The sequence below is a fragment of the Lactuca serriola genome, chromosome 6, assembly GCF_051521515.1.
Source record: "Lactuca serriola cultivar US96UC23 chromosome 6, Lser_US96UC23_V15, whole genome shotgun sequence".
Classification (NCBI taxonomy): Eukaryota; Viridiplantae; Streptophyta; class Magnoliopsida; order Asterales; family Asteraceae; genus Lactuca; species Lactuca serriola.
The window spans coordinates 140,421,397-140,446,112 of NC_136413.1; the positions used below are offsets into that span (position 1 = coordinate 140,421,397).

General features: G+C 39.0%; 1 protein-coding gene across 1 annotated transcript; it reads right to left on the bottom strand.

Annotated features, from left to right (window-relative positions):
- Positions 1 to 23,373: 23,373 nt before the first annotated feature.
- LOC145060218 (uncharacterized protein At5g01610-like) lies at positions 23,374 to 23,820 on the bottom strand. Its single transcript, XM_079007926.1, has one exon. The coding sequence runs from the start codon at positions 23,818 to 23,820 to the stop codon at positions 23,374 to 23,376; it is 447 nt and encodes a 148-aa protein (XP_078864052.1).
- Positions 23,821 to 24,716: the final 896 nt, after the last annotated feature.

Sequence of the window (24,716 nt, forward strand, 5' to 3'; positions counted from 1 at the left end):
TGGACTAGTAAGGATCACGAAGGGTGACTTAATGTTTGTCATGGATCAATGGAGCGTGTGTAGTTTACCGGCAAATTGATTAGGAGATAATATTAAGGGTACCAAGTGAATTAGCATGGTTATTCACACCTTGTTTTGTGATCCTCGGCATCCCAGTCACAAAACTTGAAGGGCACAATCGAGATTGAAACATTCCATTGAAAAGTTCAATGAATCTCAAAAGAATCTAGGAATTTCAAATCCAATTAAAACCTAATAATTCATTTTGTTTTTCATGGTGGAAATTGGTGAATCGTCATTCACCAACCTTTCAAATATATTATTACTTAGATTACGGCATCCCTCTTCTAAGTATAATATATTGTGATTGGGTCTTAGCCTAAATATTACATTTGGGTGTCTTATTAAGGATTCTATATATATAATCTAAACTTGATTTCTTCCTTCAGATGTCTTCCAACACTAATGCTTCAGGCTCTAACCCAACTGGTTCTTTCTCTCTCATGAATCTTTGTGGGAGGGTCATCTTTGATGGTTCCAACTGCATGGATTGGATTAGGAACATCAGGATGGTTACTCGTTATGAGGACAAGGAATATGTCCTTGATAAGGAGTTAAAAGAGCTTGATGAGTCTACTGCTACTCCTGAGATCGCTGAATTCAGGACACATGAGAGAGATGCTACTAAGGTGGCATGTATCATGATGGCCACGATGACAGCCGAGCTCCAAAAGTCATATGAAGATTTCTACCCTTTTGAGATGCACCAAGACCTGATGGAAAGGTACCATCAGAGTGCTCGTCAGGAGCGGTATGAAATAATCTCCTCCATAATAACTACCCGCATGAAGGACGGTGATTCCGTCACGGCTCACATGCAAAAGATGCAAAGGTATGTGGACCGTTTGCTGAAGCTGAATGTGAACATCCCTGAGGAGTTGGCAATTGACATCATTTTGCACTTCTTACCTTCTTGTTATGAACATTTTCGTATGACATATCATATGAACAAGGAGGAAGTTACTCTCAGCAAGCTTCAAGGACTCTTGAAGACCGCTGAATCCGGTCTTAAGGGCAAGGTGGTTGTTACCTCTACTACTCCTACTCCTACATCTACCCCTGTTTTGGCTATCGGGCAAGGCAAAGGGAAAAAGAGGAAGCACCCTTCGAAGGGTACCAAGGGAAAGTCCCTTGAAGGCTCCTCATCGAAGACCAAGAGCAGTTCTGTCACTCCTTCTGCCATTCCCAAGGATGTTGAATGCTTTTATTGCCATGAAAAGGCACACTGGAAGCGAAACTGCCCTAAGTACTTGCAGGATCTAAAGGATGGGAAAGTGAAACCCACCCATGCAGGTATTTACACTATATTGTCTAATTACTCAACATATTCTAACTCTTGGGTGCTTGATACAGGATGTGGTATTCACATATGTTCTGATTTGCAGGGCCTAAGAAGAAGTGCGGATGTGGAGCACGGGAAGATAAACTTGATCATGGGGAATAGGAAGGCTTCACCTGTTTCCAAGATTGGAGTTTATACTTTGTTGCTTAATAATAGGTTAAAATTAGATTTTAATAAATGTGTGTACTCGTCTGATATGGCGAGGAATATTATTTCTTTTCATGCTTTGTACAAACAAGGTTTTACCTTTTCGTTTGATAATGAATGTGGTGGTATTAATGCTTTCTTTAAAAATGTGTTTTATTTTAAAGCGTTACCTTGTGATGGTGTGTATGAAACTGTGTCGATTGTAGACAACTTAGGAAATAATGTGTTGTATATTGATTCTTCTACTAGCCTAGATAAAGCATCATTGTGGCATTGTCGTCTTAGACATGTAAACAAGAAAAGCATAGGCCAACTCCAAAAGAGTGGAGTCTTGGAATCATTCGACCTTAAATCGGATGATAGTTGTGAATCTTGTCTACTTGGAAAGATGACAAAATCACCCTTCACTGGAACTTGTGAAAGGGGTGAGGGTTTGTTAGACCTAATACATACTGATGTATGTGGGCCATTCAAAACCGCCACAAGGGATGCTAATCGGTATTATGTGAGTTTTATTGATGATTTTAGTAGATATGGGTATGTCTACTTAATTAAACATAAGTCAGAAACCTTTGAAAGGTTTAAGGAATTCAAACAGCAAGTAGAAAATCAATTGGGCAGGAACATTAAGATGCTTCGATCCGATCGAGGTGGTGAGTATCTTAGTACCGAGTTCCTTGACTATCTTAAGGAGTGTGGGATTGTCTCACAATTGACTCCTCCCAGGACACCACAACTGAATGGTGTAGTTGAGAGGCGTAATTGAACCTTGTTGGACATGGTTCGCTCTATGATGAGTCGAGTTTCGTTACCAATCTCTTTTTGGGGGTATGCCTTAGAGACTGCCGCCCATATCCTTAAATTACTCCCTACAAAGAAGGTTACCAAAACACCTCATGAGATGTGGATTGGGAAGGTTCCCAATTTAGACCACATCAAGATCTGGGGTTGCGAGGCTTTCGTGAGGCGTGAGACTCATGATAAGATCGAACCCCGAAGTGAAAGGTGTATTTTCATCGGCTGCCCACAGAAATCCTTCGGTTACCTCTTCTACAGACCCAGTGAGAATGTGGTCTTTGTAGCAAGAAGAGGGGTCTTTCGTGAGAGAGAATTTATAAGCCAAGGAGACAGTGGGAGGCAAATTGATCTTGAAGAAATTCAAGAAGCAATTGGTGAAGGAACCTCAGACACTAGCAATCAACCTGAGGAGGAAACTCCGGTTGAGCAAGCTGACATGTCTGTACCTCCGAGGCGTTCCACACGGGCTAGGAACACACCTTCGTTTTATTATGGCTTTCATATTACTACGGAAGGTGATACGTTTATCAGTGATAGTACACTGGTAAATTTGGATGAACCTAGCAATGTTAAGGAAGCCATGGCAGGCCCGGAGTCTGCTAAATGGAAGGAGGCTATGGACAGCGAGATACAGTCCATGTATGATAATCAAGTTTGGAACTTGGTTGAGAATGTACCAGGCCGTAAAATAGTCGGGTGCAAATGGATCTTCAAGAAGAAGACCGACATGGAAGGAAAAGTGCATACTTATAAGGCTCGATTGGTTGCGAAGCGTTTTACTCAAACTCAAGGTATTGATTATGATGAAACCTTCTCGCCGGTAGCAAAGATTAAGTCTATTAGGGTTATGCTAGCCATTGCCGCATTTCATGATTATGAAATATGGCAAATGGATGTCAAAACCGCTTTCCTTAATGGAAAGTTGGTTGAGGATGTGTACATGAATCAGCCAGAGGGTTTTGAGTACCCTAATAGGGTATGCAAGCTTAAGAAGTCCATTTATGGATTAAAACAAGCATCTCGTAGCTGGAATCTTTGTTTCGATGAGAAGGTAAAAGAGTTTGGCTTCTCGAGACGTGAAGATGAGTCTTGCGTGTATGTCAGAGCTAGTGGAAGTATAGTTAGCTTCTTGGTACTGTATGTGGATGACATACTACTTATAGGAAATGACATCCCAACCTTGCAGGAGGTTAAGTCCTAGCTTGGGAAGTGCTTTGCTATGAAGGACCTAGGGGAGGCCGCCTATATCCTAGGGATAAGGATATTAAGAGAAAGGAGTAAAAGACTAATTGGACTTAGTCAGAGTACCTACTTAGATAAGGTGTTGAAAAGGTTCAACATGGAGAATTCCAAGAAAGGAGATTTACCGATCCAAAGTAATGCCAAACTGAGTAAGACTCAGAGTCCGAGTACAGAGGCAGAGATAGCTGAGATGAGCCAATTACCGTATGCTTTCGCTGTTGGCTCGATCATGTATGTTATGACTTGTACCCGCCCTGATGTGGCCTTTGCTTTAAGCATGGTCAGCAGGTATCAGGGGAACCCTGGCAAGGCTCATTGGACCACGGTAAAGAACATTCTCAAGTACCTACAGAGGACTAAGGATTGGATCCTTACCCTTGGTGGGAGTGATGACTTCAGAGTATTAGGGTATAGTGATGCTAGTTTTTAGACTGATAGGGATAACTTCTGCTCTCAGTCGGGCTGGATCTTTACCTTAAATGGAGGGTCAATTTCTTGGAAGAGTTCCAAACAGGAGACGGTGGCTGATTCGACTTGTGAATCAGAGTATATAGCAGTGAGTGAAGCAGCGAAGGAGGCGATATGGCTAAAGAACTTCATCGGAGACCTTGGAGTTGTACCAGCTATTAAGGAACCTATGGAGATTTTCTATGACAACAATAGTGCGGTTGCCTTAGCCAAGGAACCAAGAGATCATGGCAGATCCCGACACATTGACAGAAAATATCACTTCATAAGACACAAGATTGAAGAAGGACTCCTCGTGACAAGGAGGATATCGTTGGATGAGAATCCTGCAGATCCTCTTACGAAGGGACTGACGAGGGTTAAGCATTTTCAGCATGCGACGAGCATCGGGCGGAGAGATGATATTAGTTTTACAGATTAGATAGTTTTTCTGAAACTTGTAAAATGTAATCGACGTTTGATGATGAATAAAATTTGTGATTTATATATGAGTAAAGTGTTACCGTCATTTTCAATTATTTACTATTGTTTCAGTTTTGCATGTTTTGACTTCCAGAATAATTAATTTATTCAAACCTCCACAATCGATCATACGTCGGAAGTAGGTATGAATCAAGATTGTCATGAATTGGGTTTGTAGATGGCTAAAGGTGTTTAGACATGGCAATGGTTGCTGCAACATTTATGAGTACTCATAAGTTATGAGTATTGGTATAAACCCACGCTCACTTGTATCACTTCATGGAATTTATCTCGAGTGATCGTGAGACGATAATATCATATAAATCTTCAAACCTAGAGATATGAGTTGTTACCTATGACTTGGTTGTGCATTGATTGCACGCAAACGCATCAGTAACTTGATGTTATAAAACGTGCCTTTGTGTACAATTCAATAAGTAGTAGAACTAGCATATAAGTCGAAGTTTATCTGTTACTTCTAGAAATAGAAGGGATATCTGGGCCCCTCGATGATTTTGTGTTGACCCATGTACCGGGCCCGGTCAGAACTAAACCGATGTGTTCAGTGAAGTTCTTTGTCAAACAAATCGGAAATCGAGAAACAACTGCCAGACAATAAGCAAGACATAGTTCCATGTGTTTGTCGGCTGATATCATGAGAACAGAGGATTATATGATCACTTGTCTTAAAATGGCGCTTCATAGTTCAACGGAGTTTTCAAGAGCTACGATTGCTGGTTGGTTCCTGAAGTTATATAGGCAAATACAGTTATTAGACTTATCCAAGTGGGAGTCTGTTGGATAAGGTGTCTAAGTCCATAACTTATTTGGTATATACTTGACCCGACCCGGCATGGTTCATTTGGGTTGCATTTCATCCGAACTATTTATGGATAATTTTATGAGAGTTATACACATATGTTTATTAATATATTATAAGTTATAATATATTAATATGAAGTTATGTTATTTAATTAGTCTTAGTCTTAAATTAATTATGAATTAATTTAGAGATTAAAAGGAAGACTAATTAGATTATGGGCTATTGGTTTTATATGGTGTGGGCTAACACTCATTTGTTAATGGGCTAGGCTTGGATGGAAGTCCATGGATGATCCATGGAGCTTTTAACCCATGGGTCCTTGGAAAAGGAAACGTCATGGGTTATTAGGGTTTCACCCTAACCATGTACACTATATAAGTATGCTTATGTTGCATGAAATAGCCACTAGTAGTATATGCTTGTGTGTGGCCGAAAATATAAGTGTGTGTGTACTCTCTAAAAGTTTGCCAAGAGTTTGTGGTGATTTGTGATTCCATTTGAGGCATTCACACTATTGGTGCTTGGCCATCAAACTCCAAAGAATCAATCTCATCAAAAAGGTATGTAATCTCTTCTAACTCTTTTATGTTTAAAAGTACCCCATGCCATGTTAGATAGGTTATGAACCTTGGAAAATTATTATTTTGCATGTATTTAGACAAACATAGATCCAAGGTTTATTAGGGTTACATGCACACTTAGGAAGTGTTAGATTGCTCAAAACCCAACACCCAACACACCAAAAATGGACAGGATGAGCTCAAAATACCATCATAAAAGCTAAAGGACGATTTCTAGGGTTTTGGGGACTTAGAGGCTGGTAAAGAGGCCATCCCTAAGGATGTAATGTGCTTATATAGGGTACAATCACTTAAAATTATGGTTTTCCGTTAACCCTCGTACACCCCGTGTACACCTTGTACGCCCAGCGTACGAAGTCTCAAATCCCTGGTCCAACCTTCACAGTACGCTACGCGTACCCTGAACTACAACTCACGTACCGCCCTTTGCGCCGGTACGCCTCGCGTACTCGCTAGGTATGCCCGCGTACTAAGGCTTCCCCACAAACCCTTAAGCACTCCGAAGACCATCACTTCTTTGTTATAAACGCGATTTTGATGATCCTTATTACCGAAATACCCTTTGACCCCAAAACACTAACCGAATACCTGAATCATCCAATTTACATTATCCAGCTCCAAAAGAGCCCAAAACTAAATTCTTCAAGGATTCTAAGCCTGCTAATACCCAATCCTTGATCACCACCCTGAAATGGAAACGATCTGAAACAGGGCATTACAACTCTCTCCCACTTAAATTAGATGTCGTCCACGAAATCATTCTTTACCAATTCCGGCAAGCCAAACAACTTGAGCAACATGGCCACAACCCCAAGCATACCACGGCCTTCCTAAGTCAACTGAAACCAACCCTCGCAGGGCTCTCCAACCCGTAGATGAACGAATCCATTCACCATCTGACAATAATCCCTTGTGAATTAACCATAACTACTCCACCTGAAATCTGAAGTCTTCAGATGGTCTGACTCCCTGATAGACCGCCCATACTGAACCATTGCTGAATCCATCTCACTTAATTTCCCAACTGACTACTCCACTTCTGATACTTCAGATTCCAATTAGTAAACATAATCACATACCAATTATCCCTGTAGAACACTTATACTTGAAAAAGGCTCAGATAATCCTTCGAGTAGGAGACTCATCCCTACAATGGTTAGACTCAAACGAGAGCTGTGCAACATGATCAAATCATCTACTCTGAGATTATCCAATCCCAACTGCAAGTGACCCAACATCTACTCCGAATAACAAGTTACTCCACACATACACATGTTCCAAATCAATAATACTGCCTTAACTTATCTTGATGCCTTTCACAAATAGAACCAGTCCAAGACACAATCACAAAGGCGGATCTAACATCCAAACTGAATTCATTCACTACCCTTGAAATCTTCGATCGATGCCATCGGCATATAGATATCCTGATCCTCAACTCGGGGAAACGAAAATTCTGCATAAAACACTCACGATACCCAACTCGAGATCTTACTTATAAACAAACTTGATATTCAACTCATAACCCAAGATCCAGAGATCTACACTTGCATGTCACCCACGACTTTTTGATAACGTCAACCCCTTGCTAGACGGAGATATAAAGGTTTGCAAACCATCGTTGGGACTACCCATCTCGCACCTAGTCCAATCACCAGGTTCATAAGAGTCCAAATAACAAGGCTACCCAACCTAAAAACTCCTCTGCATCCCACACTGACCAGCCACTTAATCCTGCCGCTCAAGATCCAATACCTTGACCCAACGGTAGCTACTACGTCCCACCTGTATTGCTATAATCACACGGGCCTTGCCCACGGGTCCCACCCAACTACACCATGGAGTAGCCTCGCCCACGGGTCCCACCCATCTAGAGCTACGCAAGCCCGAATCTGCCTCGGACCCCAATGGTCCTCAACCCATAATATCAAGAAATACTCCTTGACAATCATGACCGGCATGCCAAAGGCACAAACTGATTCCCCATTTACACTCATGACCACCTCCAATGATCGTCTACTTTAGACCAATGAATGCTATGATCCCATCATAGTCTTACAATACTTGAAACCAATCAACGTTACCAACCATGGCCTAACTACACCCTAATCATCACACCCCACTCACCCTAAGCCAAAATCTACACCCAATTGCATCTAATCTGGTGTTCGGGTCATACTTCGGATTCCAAGGCCCTCAACGTGAACTCAACCACAAGCCTGCTAGGCAAAATAACAAAGGAGTTGACCAACGGCTTGAAGTTTCCTGAACTCCCACTTATACCACCTGAATATAAACGGCCACTTAAGCCGTGTCCCCTCCTAGAAAGATATGAAACTTACCCTAGTTCACACCCTTCCTGCCTTCCCAAAAACCTGATCAATTCTCCCCCACTTAAATTCGATGAAGCTCTCTCATCCCTTAAACCCGATGGGTTCCTAACCCATCAACCTCATATAGCATGAACTGCCTACGACCTGAACTAATCGATACTAACATTCCATTGTTAGCCAAACTCAATAATCACCCAATTCCTGAAATCCTGAAGAATACTCTTGAAACCTTACCCAAACTGATAATCCAAATCACTTCCTATGATACCTTACCAATTCATTGAGTTCTTATGCGACGACAAATAACCACAACCCTTGCCCTGAACTGACTAGTTCTCATCCCTAACTTCCAACCTCAAAGAATCACTAGACTCTAACTGCCTACAACTCATGCATATATAAAGACTCCCCTGGCACTTCCAATGAATAAACAACTCATGCAACTGACACCACCATCTTCCAGCTACCGTCCCTCTCCAAACAACGATAGTGCTTTGAACCCTAAGGTTCTTCTATAGGCAACTACTGATCATACACGAACAAATGATAAAACTACTGAACTGTGACTTCACTGGAGAACTAACCCGCTAACCCTAACCAAAGATCCTCCACGCAATACTACTAAATTGATCCCGACAAATACCCGGAACAATAATGAGACATGCTGAACCCACTCAACAAAGTACGAACCTCTGACGATTCATCGAAGAGTCCCAACATGCATAATGGCATATCATAATCCTTAATAATATAATCCAGACACTAGCAGAGAACCAACCCGAGATATAAATTATCCCAAACTAGCAAAATTCCAATGCAATACAAATCCCCGATAAATCCCAAAAGAATACCAAAGATCACATGCCTACAAGGAATCTTAAGAAATCATGACCTTCTCCTCCTGAATTACCCCAACCTACTTGAGGAAATAGTGCAAAACTCCCTTTCAATCCCAGATAACAAGAACTAACAACATGATCCTCCTTCCTGAAGGATTCTAGAGGTTCATAAGCTTTGGGCTCCATACGAGCCCCCAACTGCCCTAATACAACCATGGGCCGAAAGGCCCCGAGATGACCATCTAAGAGCTCCAAAATCCCTTCCTTGGCTGAACCAAAGACGACCAAGGTCCAATCTGAAGCACTGCGAGTAATCTCCGATGAGATGAACTCCCACGACCACGTATCGATCAGCTCAATACCTGCTACTGAGCCGGAAACAGAATCTGAATCCCATTCCTAAGTGCTCAACACCAGAACGAGACGACACACAATAGATCTGAATATACCTAAGAATCCTCATCCGAGAGGCTTCTTAGATTCTCTAAGACTCTCCTTAGTTCAAGTATGGATCCTATGCTTTTAGTAGTACGAGCCCAATACTACCTTCCACTCCTATCCATACTTTCCTCAAGAATCCCCCCGAATCATCTAAGTCACCTTCTCAAATCCATATACCAGACACTCACGACCCAGCGCAAAAAAACCCACCTAAGCAACTTTCTTAGGCTCCCGACCTCACCCTGCCATCAACTAATGAAGAACTCCTCATAATGTCAGTCACCCACCTCATGAATATAATCACATGCAACAATGCTTAGATAATCCTTCGAGTAACAGACTTATCCCTACAACAGTTGGACTCAGAAAAAAGTTGCACAATAGGGTCAAATCTATCACTCTAGGAATATTCAACCCTTCTCACATGTGATTTAACATATTCACTTAGTAGTTAACTCCCATCACCTAAGAGTTCCACAAAGCACAAAGTAAGCAACATTCGAGCAGTAGAACTCCAATCTCACATACTATAATTCATAAAAGGAGTTCCCACTCCCGCTACTGACTGCCTACACATCCAAATCAAACCGAATCCAGCATCTCATGCTTCCAAGACTACCAATCATCACATATCGGGCGAACCTAATGTTGTCTAATCAGACTAGCATGCAAGTATATAAGCTCAAACAATAGGAAAACAAGGAATCTCTCCTAGCATTCTATCAAGCAGAGACTGAGTAGATCCGTAGCCCTAACTAGCATGCGATTCACATATTCATAAATCAATCATAGCAGATAACAAGTATGGGTATTCTGGGAAAACTTACTTGAGCTCGGCTGATTGCATGCACCAAACCCTTTTCTTTCCTTAAAAAAACTCTTTCCTTGAAAATACTTTTCTTTGGGACACTTTACCAAATCCTTAGTTTGAGTTCAGACACACCCAAGAGTACGTCCGAATCCCTCAAACCAAGGCTCTGGTACTAACTTGTAACATCCCAAAAATATTGATATAAAATTTCGTTTTAGTTATTGAAGAAGTATCATCAGTTACTTGTTTCAAAACCGATACATTACAATCAAAAGTATAAATCCCAGAACAAAAGTCAAATGCAGAACATAAAGTGTGTGTGCCATGCAGTCAAACTGAGATCTTCCTTTTTGAAACCAAAAGTACCTAAAACATAAACAATAAATCGTAAGCACAAAACTTAGTGAGATCCCCAAGATACTACATACCATACATAACATATCACACAATGGGCCTCGTCCACTGAGATACGGGCCCTACCCACAGTCGCATAACGGGCCCTGTCCACTGAGATATGAGCCCCGTTGTAACATCCTGACTCCCAGGTATGAAATTTTAAGGATTTTTGTACATCACATAAGACCTACTCGACGAGTTGGAGCCCCAACTCGCCGTGTGGAAACTAATAAAGCTGCATGGTTTTGGAACCTACTCGACGAGTTGGAGGACCCCAACTCGACGAGTTGAGTTTGTGCATGAAAACCTTATTTTTTAGGGTTTACACCCTATTTAAAGGACCTTAAGCCCACTCATCGGCCTCCCTTACCACCTTATTGTCCATAGTGAAAACCTAGCTGTGCTTTATTACTTTGTAGAGTGTGTGTGAGCTTTGGAGAGTAAATCTTGTGTTCTTTTGGAAGAAACTAAAAGCTTGAAGAGGGTGGATTGCATAGAAGGCCTTAGATCCGGGAGCTTCATTGTTTTTGCAACCATTTAGAGGTAAAAAGTCTTTACCTTGATCTCTTGTTTCTTAGATCTCCTCCTATGGAAGTTTAGTGCCTTTTTGCCATTTTGGAACCATTTCTGGAGTTGAGCATGATTTCAAGTTGTGACTTCAGATCTGGAGACCTCTAGGCCTCCTTGGGCCGAAAGATTCAAGCTTTATCAAGTCTTGTCCCTCCTTCATGATCTAAAATCCATAATAAGCTTCATATGAGTGGTTTAATCCCTTTGATGCCTTGCATGCACGTAAAGTTAGCAACTTTACGTGGTATCTCAATCCTAAGGTGCTAGATCTATAGTTTGGGCCTTGGATTCGACTGGAAAGGGCTGAATACGTTAAGATAGGAAAACTCGATGAGTTGATTAGCCAACTCGACGAGTTGGATAGGGTTTTCCTGGTTTTCTGAACACTGAAGAACTCGACGAGTTGCTCTGGTAACTCGGTGAGTTGTCTCAAGATTTTCACGATGTTCTGAGATATAAAGGAAGTCGACGATTCAGTAGATGCACTCTATGAGTTGGGTCAACATGGACTGTTGACCTTGACTGTTGACATTGAATTTGACCATTGTTGACCAAGTTTGACTTTTGAGGGTATTTTGGTAATTTGGGATTTTAATGGAATTAGTCATATGGTGATTTCAGGCAGTTGAGTTCGGAGTTGTGAGTTGGGACTTGATTTTATCGGTTCAACACTACTTGTGAGGTGAGTTTCCTCATTGTACTAACAGTGTCGAAGGCACCAATGCTGCTTATTTTCGGATTTTTATCCTGGTTCTTGCATGATATTATGCTTAGTGATTTGTTGGATCTATATCCTAGTATATAGGATGGTTTTATGCTTAGTGATCTGTTAGATTTGTATCCTTGTATATAGGATGATGCTATGATTAGTGATATGTATGACTGTCTGTACGTATTAGCCAGCATTTGATATCTATGTGTTGATTGTATGTTTGCGGGTGGGTTGAGGCGGTCCTGCTTTGTGCTCTAGGCCAACAAACCCAGGGTGGACCGGATAGACTAAAGGCCTATCAGGGCATACCAGTCAGGCTGAAGGCCCGGAGAACAGTCCAAACAGGCTGAAGGCCTAGTAGGGTAGTCTAGACATGCTGAAGGTTCTAAGAGTGGGCCAGATAAATTGAAGGCCGGTGAGATGGTCCAATCATACTAATGACTCTATATGCATGCTGTTCGTTATGATATTGTTCTGGTTTGCATGGTGTTGGTAAATATTGGGGGAACTCACTAAGCTTCGGGCTTACAGTTTCAGATTTTTTTCAAGTACTTCTGATGATCGTGGGAAGGCGAAGGGTTGATCGTGCACCTCCTCATATTTTATGATTTTGATTTCTGGGATTCTCTGATATGAAACTATTTTGAAAACATTTTGTAATAACTAATGGCTTTTGGATGTTTGAAAATTTTTTAAAATTTTATGAATTTTATTGATGTTACACGCACCCACACTCATATAACCATATAATCATATAACATTCGAACACATTCAAAAATTGTTGGGTTTTGATCATTCTAACACTCCTATGGTGTACATGCAACCCTATAAACCTTGGATCTATGTTTTCTCTATTATACATGCAAATAAGAACTTTCCAAGGCTTTAATCCTAACTAGCATACTATGAGGTAACTATACTACAAAGACTAGTTGGATGACATACCTTTTGGTGTAGCTTGATGTCTTCAAGCTTTAAGAGCTTAGACCTAATAGTGTGGAAGCCTCAAATGGAATCACAAATCACCAAAACACCTTGGAAGACTTTAGAGAATATGGATACTTGGTTCTCTCTAGTGAAATTGGCTAGCCCTCTTAGTGTACCCACACTAGTGCCAATTTCACCAACCAAGGACATCTTTATATAGTGTGGAGGATTAGGGTTAAACCCTAATACCCATGACCTTTCATTTCCTAGGATCCATGGGTTAAAGCTCCATGGACTATCCATGAAGACTTAGCCCAACCTAAATGAACTTGGCCCACTACACATATATATCTAAGAGTCCATATTTAATTAGTTCATTTTGATCACTTAACTAATTATAAATTAATTCTTGATCAATACTAATTAAATAATATGATTATATTAATATATTAGAACTTATAATATATTAATATAAATCATAAATATACTGTTCTCAAAATACTATCCATATAAATTGTGCCGGTGAAGTGCAACCCAAATGGACCATGCCGGGTCGGGTCAAGTACATACCAAATATAGTTATGGTAGACATTAATCCAACAAAAATCACACAGATAGTAGCATACTGCACAATCATCGGTTCCGCCCACATACAGATCATATATGCATAACTTGATACTAGCATACAGAATAACCATTGGGCCCCACCCAGTAAGCATAGAAACGCATAGACATGCAAGAGTCACACATACATCTAGCACTCTACATAGCAGACCATGGGCCAACATTGGTGCCTTCGACACGCTGATCTTGGTGTGGAGACTCACCTCGCACTGCTGAATCCCGTGGATAAAGCTCTGCTGTTGGCTAACCAATCCCTGATCAAACTATGTTCATAAGTCCTTTATTAGGGTAAATGATTTATCCCTAATCTAGTTTGGACCAAGACTTAGGCCCAAACCTAATAATCCAAGGGACGTAAATACCAAAACCACTCAAGGCCTAATTCATGGCCCAATTTTCCAAATTGGGCCCAAACCCATTGAACGCCTTACCAACATATTATCAACCCAAAACCTGATGGCCCAATAGGGCCCAAGACAACTAAGCCCAAAAGACGCCCCACACTGAAGCCCATTATGCCAAACCCCTCCTGACTGAGTACGTGACGCGTACTCAGATGTACGCTAAGCGTACATGCAGATGGGCTTGTACGCTGCGCATACAGACTTGTACACCTAGCATACTCCTCCATTAAGCCCATTATCGATATTAAGCACTTAATGCTCAAGATTAGGAGTCCAAACCATAGATATACTTCTTAAAGAACGTCTAGACCCATAAAGTCATTGACTTGATAACTTTTCATGCCTCAAAAGAACCTGACATCAACTTAAAGCATTAAACTTTCACCAAATGGACACCAAATCATACATGGGGGATTCCAAACCCTAAAGGAGGCAACTTTTTGCATCTAGAACCTCAGTAACTCTAATAGTGGCAACTCAAAGCTCCTCGAGTGGAATCAAGCCACTAGATCTCATCCTTGGGACCAAAATGAACCAAAACTCATACATGTAAGATCTAAGACATAAATGATAAAAGTTCATAGATTTTTACCTCAAACAAGCTGGAAATGAAGCCTATAATCTAGATCCATAAGCTCTTCCTTGATCCCCATCCTTACACCAAACTCCATTTTCTTAGAAATGGACCAAACACACCAAAAATGGACACCATGAGCTCAAAATACCATCATGAAGCCTAAAGGACAATTTATAGGGTTTTAGGGACTTAAAGGCTGGTAAAGAGGCCAGCCCAAAGGACTTAATGTGCTTTAGGGATGAGCATACGGACTGGGGAACCGACTGAAACCGGAACCGGAACCAAAACCCGATGGAGCCAGTCGGGCCAAGACCGGGATCATATTCTTGTAGATTTTTGGAACCGGGAACTGGTAGAAACCGGAACCGATAGAACCAGACCCAGTAGAACTGGCAAAAGTTGGTAGAACCAGCAAAATTTGAAAACATTTGTTGCTATTTATCAAGGATCGGTTCCAACATTGAAGACACGATAAGAACCGGTAGGAACCGGGAACCGGTAGAACCAGCAGTCCGGTTCGGTTCTTAATTTCGGCCGACTTCGGTTCCCAGTCTGGGTCTGGTTCGGGCCGGTTCCAGCCGGTTCGGTTCCTTGTATGCCCCGCAAACACCTCGTACGCCCAGCGTACGAGGTTTCACATCCTCAGTCCAACCTCCGCAGTACGCTATACGTACCCTGAACTACACCTCGTGTACCACCCTTCGCACTAGTACGCCGCGCGTACTCACTAGGTACACCCCGCGTACTAAGGCTTCCCCACAAACCCTTAAGCACTCCGAAGACCATCAGTTCTTCGTTATAAACCCGATTCTGACGATCTTTATATCCATGAAAAGGTAACCCAAAGCTCTACACTTTAGCTAACCCATACTTGCCTTGCCATATCCCGAACAAAAATATATTTTCTATAAAAGTGTGAGCTGGAAAATTACCCAAATACCCTTTGACCCCAAAACAGAAACGGAATACCAGGATCATCCAATATAGATTATCCACCTCCAAAAGAGACCAAAACTAAATTCTTCAAGGATTCTAAGCCTGCTAATACCCAGTCCTTGATCACCACCCTGAAATGGAAATGATCTGAAACAGGGCATTACACACATACGCACATATAGCATTTAATTATCTAAATACTTCATATCTATGTGTAAGATGAAAGTAACTATGCACTCACTTGATAAAAGTGGATGCTTCAGAATTTGGGTAGAACCTCGCCTTAGCACTTTCAATGACCTAAATGTGTAACACTTAGTCTTCTTCTAGTTTCATAATCCCAATGACTACAATAATTATAGTCTAGAATCCTCACTAATATCAATGTCTATATCAAGGTATATCAAGTAATGAACAACCAGGCAAGACAGTTATGAGGCATGAACATTTCAGCATATAGCATTTCTGAAATCCAACAACCAAGCCAACGTGACCATTCTAGACACCTTTACCGTAACTAGATCAATCAGTATAATGACATGGAATTACTGATAAATCTTATTTATAGGTTCACTATAACGGACTTATGACTATAAATATAAGTTAAACTAAAAATATTAGAGTGTAGCTTAATTACAGACGTTCTTCCTAAGAAAAAGTTAGAAAATTGTACTGACAGAGCTTCTACTCGCTAACTAGTAGTACTTTAGGAATTGTAGGGCTTCGTCAAGGGCTAAAACTAAGAGAAAATGGGCTAGAACTTAAAGAAATCGAGAGCGACAGAGAGAGAGAGAGAGAGAGTGTGTGTGTGTGTGTGTGTTTGGGAAGTTGTGGGAGAAAGAATGAGCATTGGCCTCCTATTTATAGCCGATTTTGGAATGCACATCATGCAAAAAGGGTGCACGTCGTGCATTTTAAGGTGACGTCTCCCCAGCCACTTTGTGTCACATGTCAGACTCTACGTGGTCTGAGTTTTCACCTTCTAGAAGCACGCTTCGTGCACCAGGCGCGCACCGCGCGAGCCGCTAATTGAAAATTTTGTAAATTCCATAACATCTTCATACGAATTCCATTTTTTACGTTCTTTTTTCCACACATAGCTCTCAATGAGTAGTACAACTTTCATTTAGGATCTATCGGGTAATTCTAAATTTATTTTTAGCCTTTATTTTTATATGATTTAATGACTTTGCAAAAAATCGTAACTCTCTCGTAAGCACTCCGATTTTGGTATTCCTTTTACAAAAATTATTATCTTAAAGAGTACTACGGTTTTCATTTTGGTGACTTTACCCAAAAAGTAAACCATTCACTCCTTACCTTTTGACGTTAATAATTTTTAATTACATTGTTGATTTTTATATTTTATAAAATTCATATCTACATCATATGAACTCGGATTTCTACCAAATTTATATTTTTGGGATCGGGATGACGTGTACTTTCTTATATATATATATATATATATATATATATATATATGTGTGTGTGTGTGTGTTTTGGCGCACTTATTTTTACGATTTACGAAGGACTTGGTTGATTTTTTCTACTTTTTCTTAATACGAAACTTATATTATATATTAAATATGTAGCCCGATTTTGCGGGCGTTACAACGAGGTTGGTCTGCCCTTAACTCCCCACATAATATATCAATACTACCGGGAATTAACAGAACTAGCCTAGTGGCATACTACATGGAAACGATATTCTAACATACAGAGGATATATATCGGAGCACATAATATAATAAGAAAACTCACGTTGACGATTACTCAGATGATTAACAACTATCTAGGTGATCCTAGTGGCGATCCAACTGGCTGACCGGCCTCGTGCTGAAGGCCGACATACTCAGGTGGACCAACTTTAGGTTGAAGGCCAAGGTGCGGTCCAGCTTTACATTGTAAGCAAAAAAAGGCCGACCAGCTTCGTGTTGAAGGCCAAAGGCGGATCAACTTTATGTCGCAGACCATTATACGTATGCATTATATATATATATATATATATATATATATATATATATATATATATATATATATATATATATATCGAAACAACCATTTAGAAGCAATGGTTTTTGCAATTCAATTAAATTCATAGTTATTGTTCATTGGTATTCGGTATAAAGATGGTTAAGGATTTAACTCCAATAGTAATATAATTTTTTATTAGATTATAAAGAGTATGTAATGCTATTCTAAAAAAAACAAACAGTCAATTCTTATTAGACCATCCGTTAGGCCTACTTGTATACAGACCATGATGGGTCTCGTGGTCTAGCTGGCCACGACCGTGGTCCGTGCACACTAGCCCGAACCACCATGGTTCTCCGTGCTCGTGGTCTTGAGTGGTGGGCATCACGAATCGAAACGACCAATGAGTTTGGATTGCTCGTTTGAAGAACTGAAACAGAGAAAATGAGCGTTGCGAGCTGGGTATTTTTGTTGGGGAAAAAGACATAGTTTGTAAGTCTTGGCAACGTTTACCCCTGAGTTATAGTCAATTGATAGAAAATGCACCTGACCAGAAATCCTTTAACATAAATAGTTTCTAAAATGACAAAATTGTAACATACACGTTTTGAAATCGTATATTGTAAATTATAAAAGTGAATAATATTATGAAATATTATGTGAAATTGAGTGTTGAGTTCTAACAGATAGTTTTTTACTGGAAATGATGTAAAACTTTGTTTAGAATCACTCAGAAAATATTGGAAGTCTTATGAGATTCCAATTAAAAGCCAAATAGTGAAATTTAGCGAAAATATAAAATTTGAAATAAGTAAAATTTTATTATTGAAAGTTGTAAATAATCTCGTTAGAAACTTGTAGGCAAAAACCTCATCGAAATCCGAATTATAACGAAGAAACCAATCGAAGATCCGCGACAAAACTGGCACAACGCCAAATGACGTAAAAAGTGAGTTTTTGATAAACTACTTTTTAGCCTTAGTGATCTAAATGAAAATCATAGTATTCGTTAAACCGAGAAGTTCGATAAAAAGAACGCCAAAATCTGACTTCGTATGAGGAAGTTATGATTTTTCTAAGTTTCAGCTTAGCAGTAGACAACTAAAAACTCGAATTGTAGATCGAATGATTTTTAGCCGAGACAACCTAAACGAGAATTGAAGATCTCCTCAATAGTAGTACAACGGTAAAAAGTCTGATGAAAAAAGATGTAGGATGAAGAAGTTGTGAATTTTTAACAGATTTATCAGTCCCGGGCTATTAAAAATAATAATATTAAAAATAAAGTCAAAATTAGCCGACAAAGTCTAAACAAAAGTTGTAGAGCATAATTTTACCTACACGTGCATATAAAGAACGTCGAAAATGGAGCTCGTATGCGAAAGTTATGGATTTTAGAAGTTTAGGGCTCAACTTCTGAGAATTTTCGCATGGATAAGATCCGGAATAGGCCACGTCATCCGATCTCGGCGAGTCAGCGGACACGTGTTGCCTTCTGATTGGACTGAGGCCGAAGCCTATCCCCGTCCGACGCGCCTCGCCCCGTATCGCTGTGACTCATCGCATCCGAGCTTCGCTGGTCCAATCCGAGAGCGTCACGTGCCCTTCGCGTATCCGAAGCTCGCACCCGTCACCTGGCCTCGCTCCGTGGCTGCCACCTGCCTTCGCTGACTATCCCTTCTCATCGGACCCTCGCATCTTCGCACCCTATAAATAGAAGGCTGCGAGCCTTCCTGAGTAATTTTTGGAAAATTGCCAAAATTCACACCTCCCCCCTTATTTATATTTTTATTATTTTGACATCCCCCAAAGCCCTGATATCAATTTTAGCACCCGAAATACGTCCCGAAGTTCCCGAGAAGTCCGAAAAATTTAATCTTTTCGGTTTTGAAGCTCTACCTTCGCAGAGCCCGGGTTTCAATAAATCTCCCGGTTTTCAACGAATAAAGTCCATATTTGGAGCCGAAATGTTGCTCAAATTAGTATTTTAACCCCCGGTTATTTCAAGGTAAGTCTAATATATAGGAACAATTGTATGTTATGTGTTATATGTGCTATGTGCCTTTCAGTGTTATTATTCCGGATTATTTTCCCGTGTTATTTTTTTATTCGCTATTTTTAATAGCAAAGAAATACCTTTGACCATGTGATCAGTGAAAGGACTTAGATTCACATTGGTACTGGTATGTAGCCTCTGGACATGTAGAACATGTCTCCGTAAGAGAATGATTTCTATTCTATGGTATTGGCAGAAGGTTAGACAGGGCTGAAAGCCTGAAATCTACCAAAATGTTTAATCAGAAAGTGTATGTCTTCTGTGCCATTTGGGCCGAAGCTTTATTGATGTATATCAAGTATGGAAATTGTTATGTCTCATTGATTGTATATCTTTGAATCAAATCAATGATTGATATGGAAAGTTTGTCACATGATTCACAGATGCCCTTGTTGTTCCTTGTTCCTCTTTGCTTCTGCCATATTGAAGTATATATATGGCATAACGTTATATTGTATCTATTATTGAACTCACAAAGCGTCACCACTTACCCTCTTAATGTTTAACAAATTTGCATGAGATAAGTAACCAATATAGTCATATATTGTCGGAAGGTTTAGAATAGTTGTAATATTACTTTTGTATTTAGGGATCATGTATGCATAAATATATAGTATCCTGGGTAGTTGTGTAATATATAACACTTTGTAATAGTCGGTTTGTATCCAGTCATTTGTAATATCTTTATCAATGTATAATATTATTTATATGAATATGCAAGTAGCATGTTTTGAAGTAACTATATTGTCAAGTATGAAAGTTTGGGTCTTTCATAAATACGAAAGTGAGGGTCTGTTGAAAGAAAAACTTTGAGACACACTTGAACAAATTGTTAGAACAAGTATATATAACGGAATAGTTAATCTCGAAGGATCTGTTAGCTCAACAATAATATTAAGAGTTAGAAGTTAGTTAGATGTAGAAAAGTAAAGAAATGTAAATGACAACAATTGTTATATCAAGTATACACAAAAGCATATTCATAACAAGGAATGCATTCAAACCAAGTTACCAAGTGAGATCTAGCTTAGTGATTAAGTCACAAGTGACTTGCTCCGAAGAGAGATGATAATTGATTATGAGAGTAAGAATCTTTGATAAGTAAGATAGAATGAGAACTTGAAGATGTGTATTAGAAATTGATAAGAGATTCACACCGGTACTGATTACATGAGAAATGAACTTTATTTATAGAGACAAGTTTACAACTCTAAGAGTAGTCATGCAAGGCATACTGGACATTAGAGTGTTTCACATAAAAGAAAAAATAAACTAAGTAAAGATAGACACTATGGTGCTGAAGACTTCGGATGACAGTTGATGATGAGATTGCTTGACTGCGGTGGCTTGGAGGCTGCGGTAGCTAAAGTACAAGAGGGTCACTTTTTGATTCAACAGGGTCTTTCAAAAATGAACCTTGGATTTATATTTCCTAATTATTTAAGTAATTTGATTTATTTAAAATGTTATTGTTGTTGTTATTATTATTATTATTATTATTATTATTATTATTATTATTATTATTAAATAACTTATTTTTACAATTAGTATTTAAAAAAAATTATATGTTTTCCAATGTATTTTTGAATTAAATTTAATAAAAAAAATGAGGTGTAGTGGTATGTTACTGGTAGGTATCACATGTTAGTGGTAGAGAAATATTGTGCTAATATGGCACCCACCACATATGTGGTATGTGGTGAGTATAACGCATAACATTATATCCACAACTAATTATTATAGTGGTGGGTGTCACATCATCATCATATTTCCTACCACTAACAATGGGATATCTATTACTACACACACCACTTCACCTAATTTTTTTGATTAAATTTAAATAAAAAAATACATAAAAAATCATATAATTTTTTAAAATACTAATTTTCATTAATTTAAAATACCAAATTACATTAATTAAAATAAAAAAAAAACATTAAAAATAAAAATACAACTTCAAACTACATTACTTAATTAACCTAGAATAATAAAAAAAAACATTACAATAACTTAAATAACCTAAATTTTTAAAAAAAAATCTTTGTTCATGTTGAGTTGGTACAAATAATCCACGACATCTTCTCGAAGATTGAAACACGTTTCACTGTTATAAATTTCAACAACTCGTGATAAAAGTTCATTTATTCCAGGTACGAACTCTTCAAGCGGGATGACGACGTCGTCCGGATCGTACGTGCAAATCGTTCGACCTTGATCTTCAATGATCATATTATGCATTATAATACATGCTAGGACCATTCGTCTAATTATATCCATATCCCAAAGTTGTGTAGCGTATTTCACTACATGCCACGTCTGCTTGAGGACTCCAAATGCCCTCTCGATATCCTTCCTTGCTGATTCCTGTCTCTTTGTGAACAACTATGTCTTTTCACTTCGAGGAACTGAATATGCCTTCATAAGTGTAGAATAATCCGCGTATATCCCATCACAAAGGTAGTAACCGTATTTGTACGAATGTCCGTTCGTAGTTAACTATCAGGTTCTTTGCCAGTCCAAAGATCGTTAACTACGAACGATCTTGAGATACGACAACTTCTAGGATTATACTTGGTTCACCTATATATTCCTCGAGTGAATTGACTACGCCATGCATTTGGATATTTTTCCTAAGCCACATGCGTACAATCTAGACTGCCAAGCATACCCGAAAATCCATGCCTCTTTTCATGAGCCGAATATTATCTCTCAATATCACGTGGAGTTGGTTTACACAAATATTCTTGATGAAAAACCTCATACACACATGCACAAAACCAATCTACACAATCAATTGCGGTCCTCTCGGATATTTTGAAGTATTCGTCAAATGTATCAAATGTTATACCGTATTACAAATACCTAAGCGCAGCCGCACACTTTTGTATACTACTAAAACTCATTCTTCCTCTAGCGTCGGGTTTTTGTTTGTGTGCGGCTTGACGATCACGATTGACGATCGCCTTGTACGAGCAACATTCAAACTTTCTTCATGGTGAATGTGTTGCACAACATTGAAGAAGGTCTAGATGAATTCTCCTCATCCGAGTCAAAAATTTTTAACACTTCCAAATCCTCCATGTGTTTTTTGGTTTAGAATGAGAGTAAAATGTGATGAAATATGAGTGATGAAATGTAGGGATTTTATTATATTTATATATGTATTAAGTTTTTGAAAAAAGAAAATTAAACTTAACAAATGACCGTTTAACGGTCAAAGAAACAAATTGATTTGATTGGGCGTTTCATTTCGTCGTCGGGAACACGGACCATAACGACCATGATCGACCACGACCGGTTGGGATGGTGTGCACGGTCATAGTCGTGGTCTACCTCAACCACGAGCACCCTCGTGTCAAGTAAACCGTATGGTCTAATAATTTGACGGCGCCTTAACTTTTTGTTTTATTAATCTTTATTAATCATATCACTTGTCTAAATTTTTTAATTTAGTATTTAAATCTACAACAAATAGAAAATAAAAATTTAGAAGAGCTTTGGGATTTCAACTTGGGATGAAATCAGTCCAACACTCTTACCGGACCGAGAGATACCAGATATTGATCCAAAGCTAGGACTCCTCTAACCTCATTCCATTTTGAACAACCATAGATTTCTTAACACCTTGACAGTGTAATAAAATTTCGTTCTTTTTTTCAATCTAATAAAAAAGCAACCCATTCATAAAAACCAACAACGATCCAAATTTTATAGAGTTTGTGACTTTTTCAAATTACATAACAAATTATTTCATATGTATATTTCACGTAAATAGTATTCTCAGTTTTTCAAATATAAGAACATGTTTTATGATAATATGATAAGATAATTTTGAGAAATCAAACTTGATTCACTTTGACGGCTGATCAACGTACATCTTCTTTTCTTCGTCAGTCACAAACGCAGTAACTGGATACGACTTTCCTACTCCAATCGATGTCTTGAAGTAAATCTTGGAGCTTTTTTCATTTTCCATACTCATCTCAACAACAGGCACCCACATCATCATTTTTTTGCTTTTAATCCCAGTCACTTTCGTCATCTTACATTTTTCAATATACGCAGTTATCTCAGTTGCATAGCTAACACTTGCATTAGCCTCTTTAAAAAAGTGTTCACATGGAGCCTTTTGCTTCAGCCAAACAAAACCAGTCTGACGAACTCTCCCACACTCCACCAAATCTTTGAGTGGGAGAATGCCTTTTGGGAAACCGAGCTCTTCAAGGAGATCAATGGAATAGCGACCACAATCTTCATCCCCACACACGATCTCGGCCCCAGCTCTCTCGTCTGCCATTGTTTTTTCCTTTAAATTGTATGAATGATCTTTAAGTTGAATGTTTTGGGTTTGAACGAGTGTTGGGTTTTATAGACAAAGTTGTGGTAGGTGTTGGAATGATCGTTCACCTAATTAAGTTACGGGTGTTCATGGCATTACATTAAGAGAGAGGATGAGGTGTTAGCCCCCTAGCTACATACTCAGCTCCTATGTAAGTGAATGATAAATTGAATAGAAGTAGTTGTTTTGAAATAAAGTTAAAATAAAAAGTAATAGTTAACTTTTAAATGATAGTGGGATCAAATTTGCAAGGCTTTAAATAAGAGATTTACGTGTCTTGGTGTCGAAATCCATATGGCGTTTGAAAGGAAAGTGAAAGGACCTGCTGTGCATGGTCTAAAGAAATATAGTAGGCAGCTCAAAACAAAGGTCCGGGCTATATATCCATTTTCCTGCCCTGGATCCGGACCCATACACACCAATACAACTTTTTCTTTTTTCCCTTTTACTTCTAATTTTTCTTTTATAATTTTTGTGTAGCTTTTATAAATTTGATCCAAACTTTATTGTATAAATTCTTCCATTTTTTACAACGTTGTTTTTCTGTTTTTAAAAAAAATAGATATTTATTTTACAAATTCTTTTATTATTTTTGTAACCATAATTGTTAAACTAAGTTTTACATATAACGCGGTCAAAAATCACGAGTTTTGGCTTGACTTGTACATAATCAAGTCCACTCGTGACTCGGATGAGCCACGTTTTCTATGTGTAATCGTGTCATCCCATGGGTAATCACATTCAATGGGTAATGACCTTTTTTTGCTGCTACCGTGGCAGAGCCACAAAAATGGTTTAGAGGTAGCACATTTTTTTTTAAATGTAAGACCTAAAAAGAATCTCTTAAACTCAAA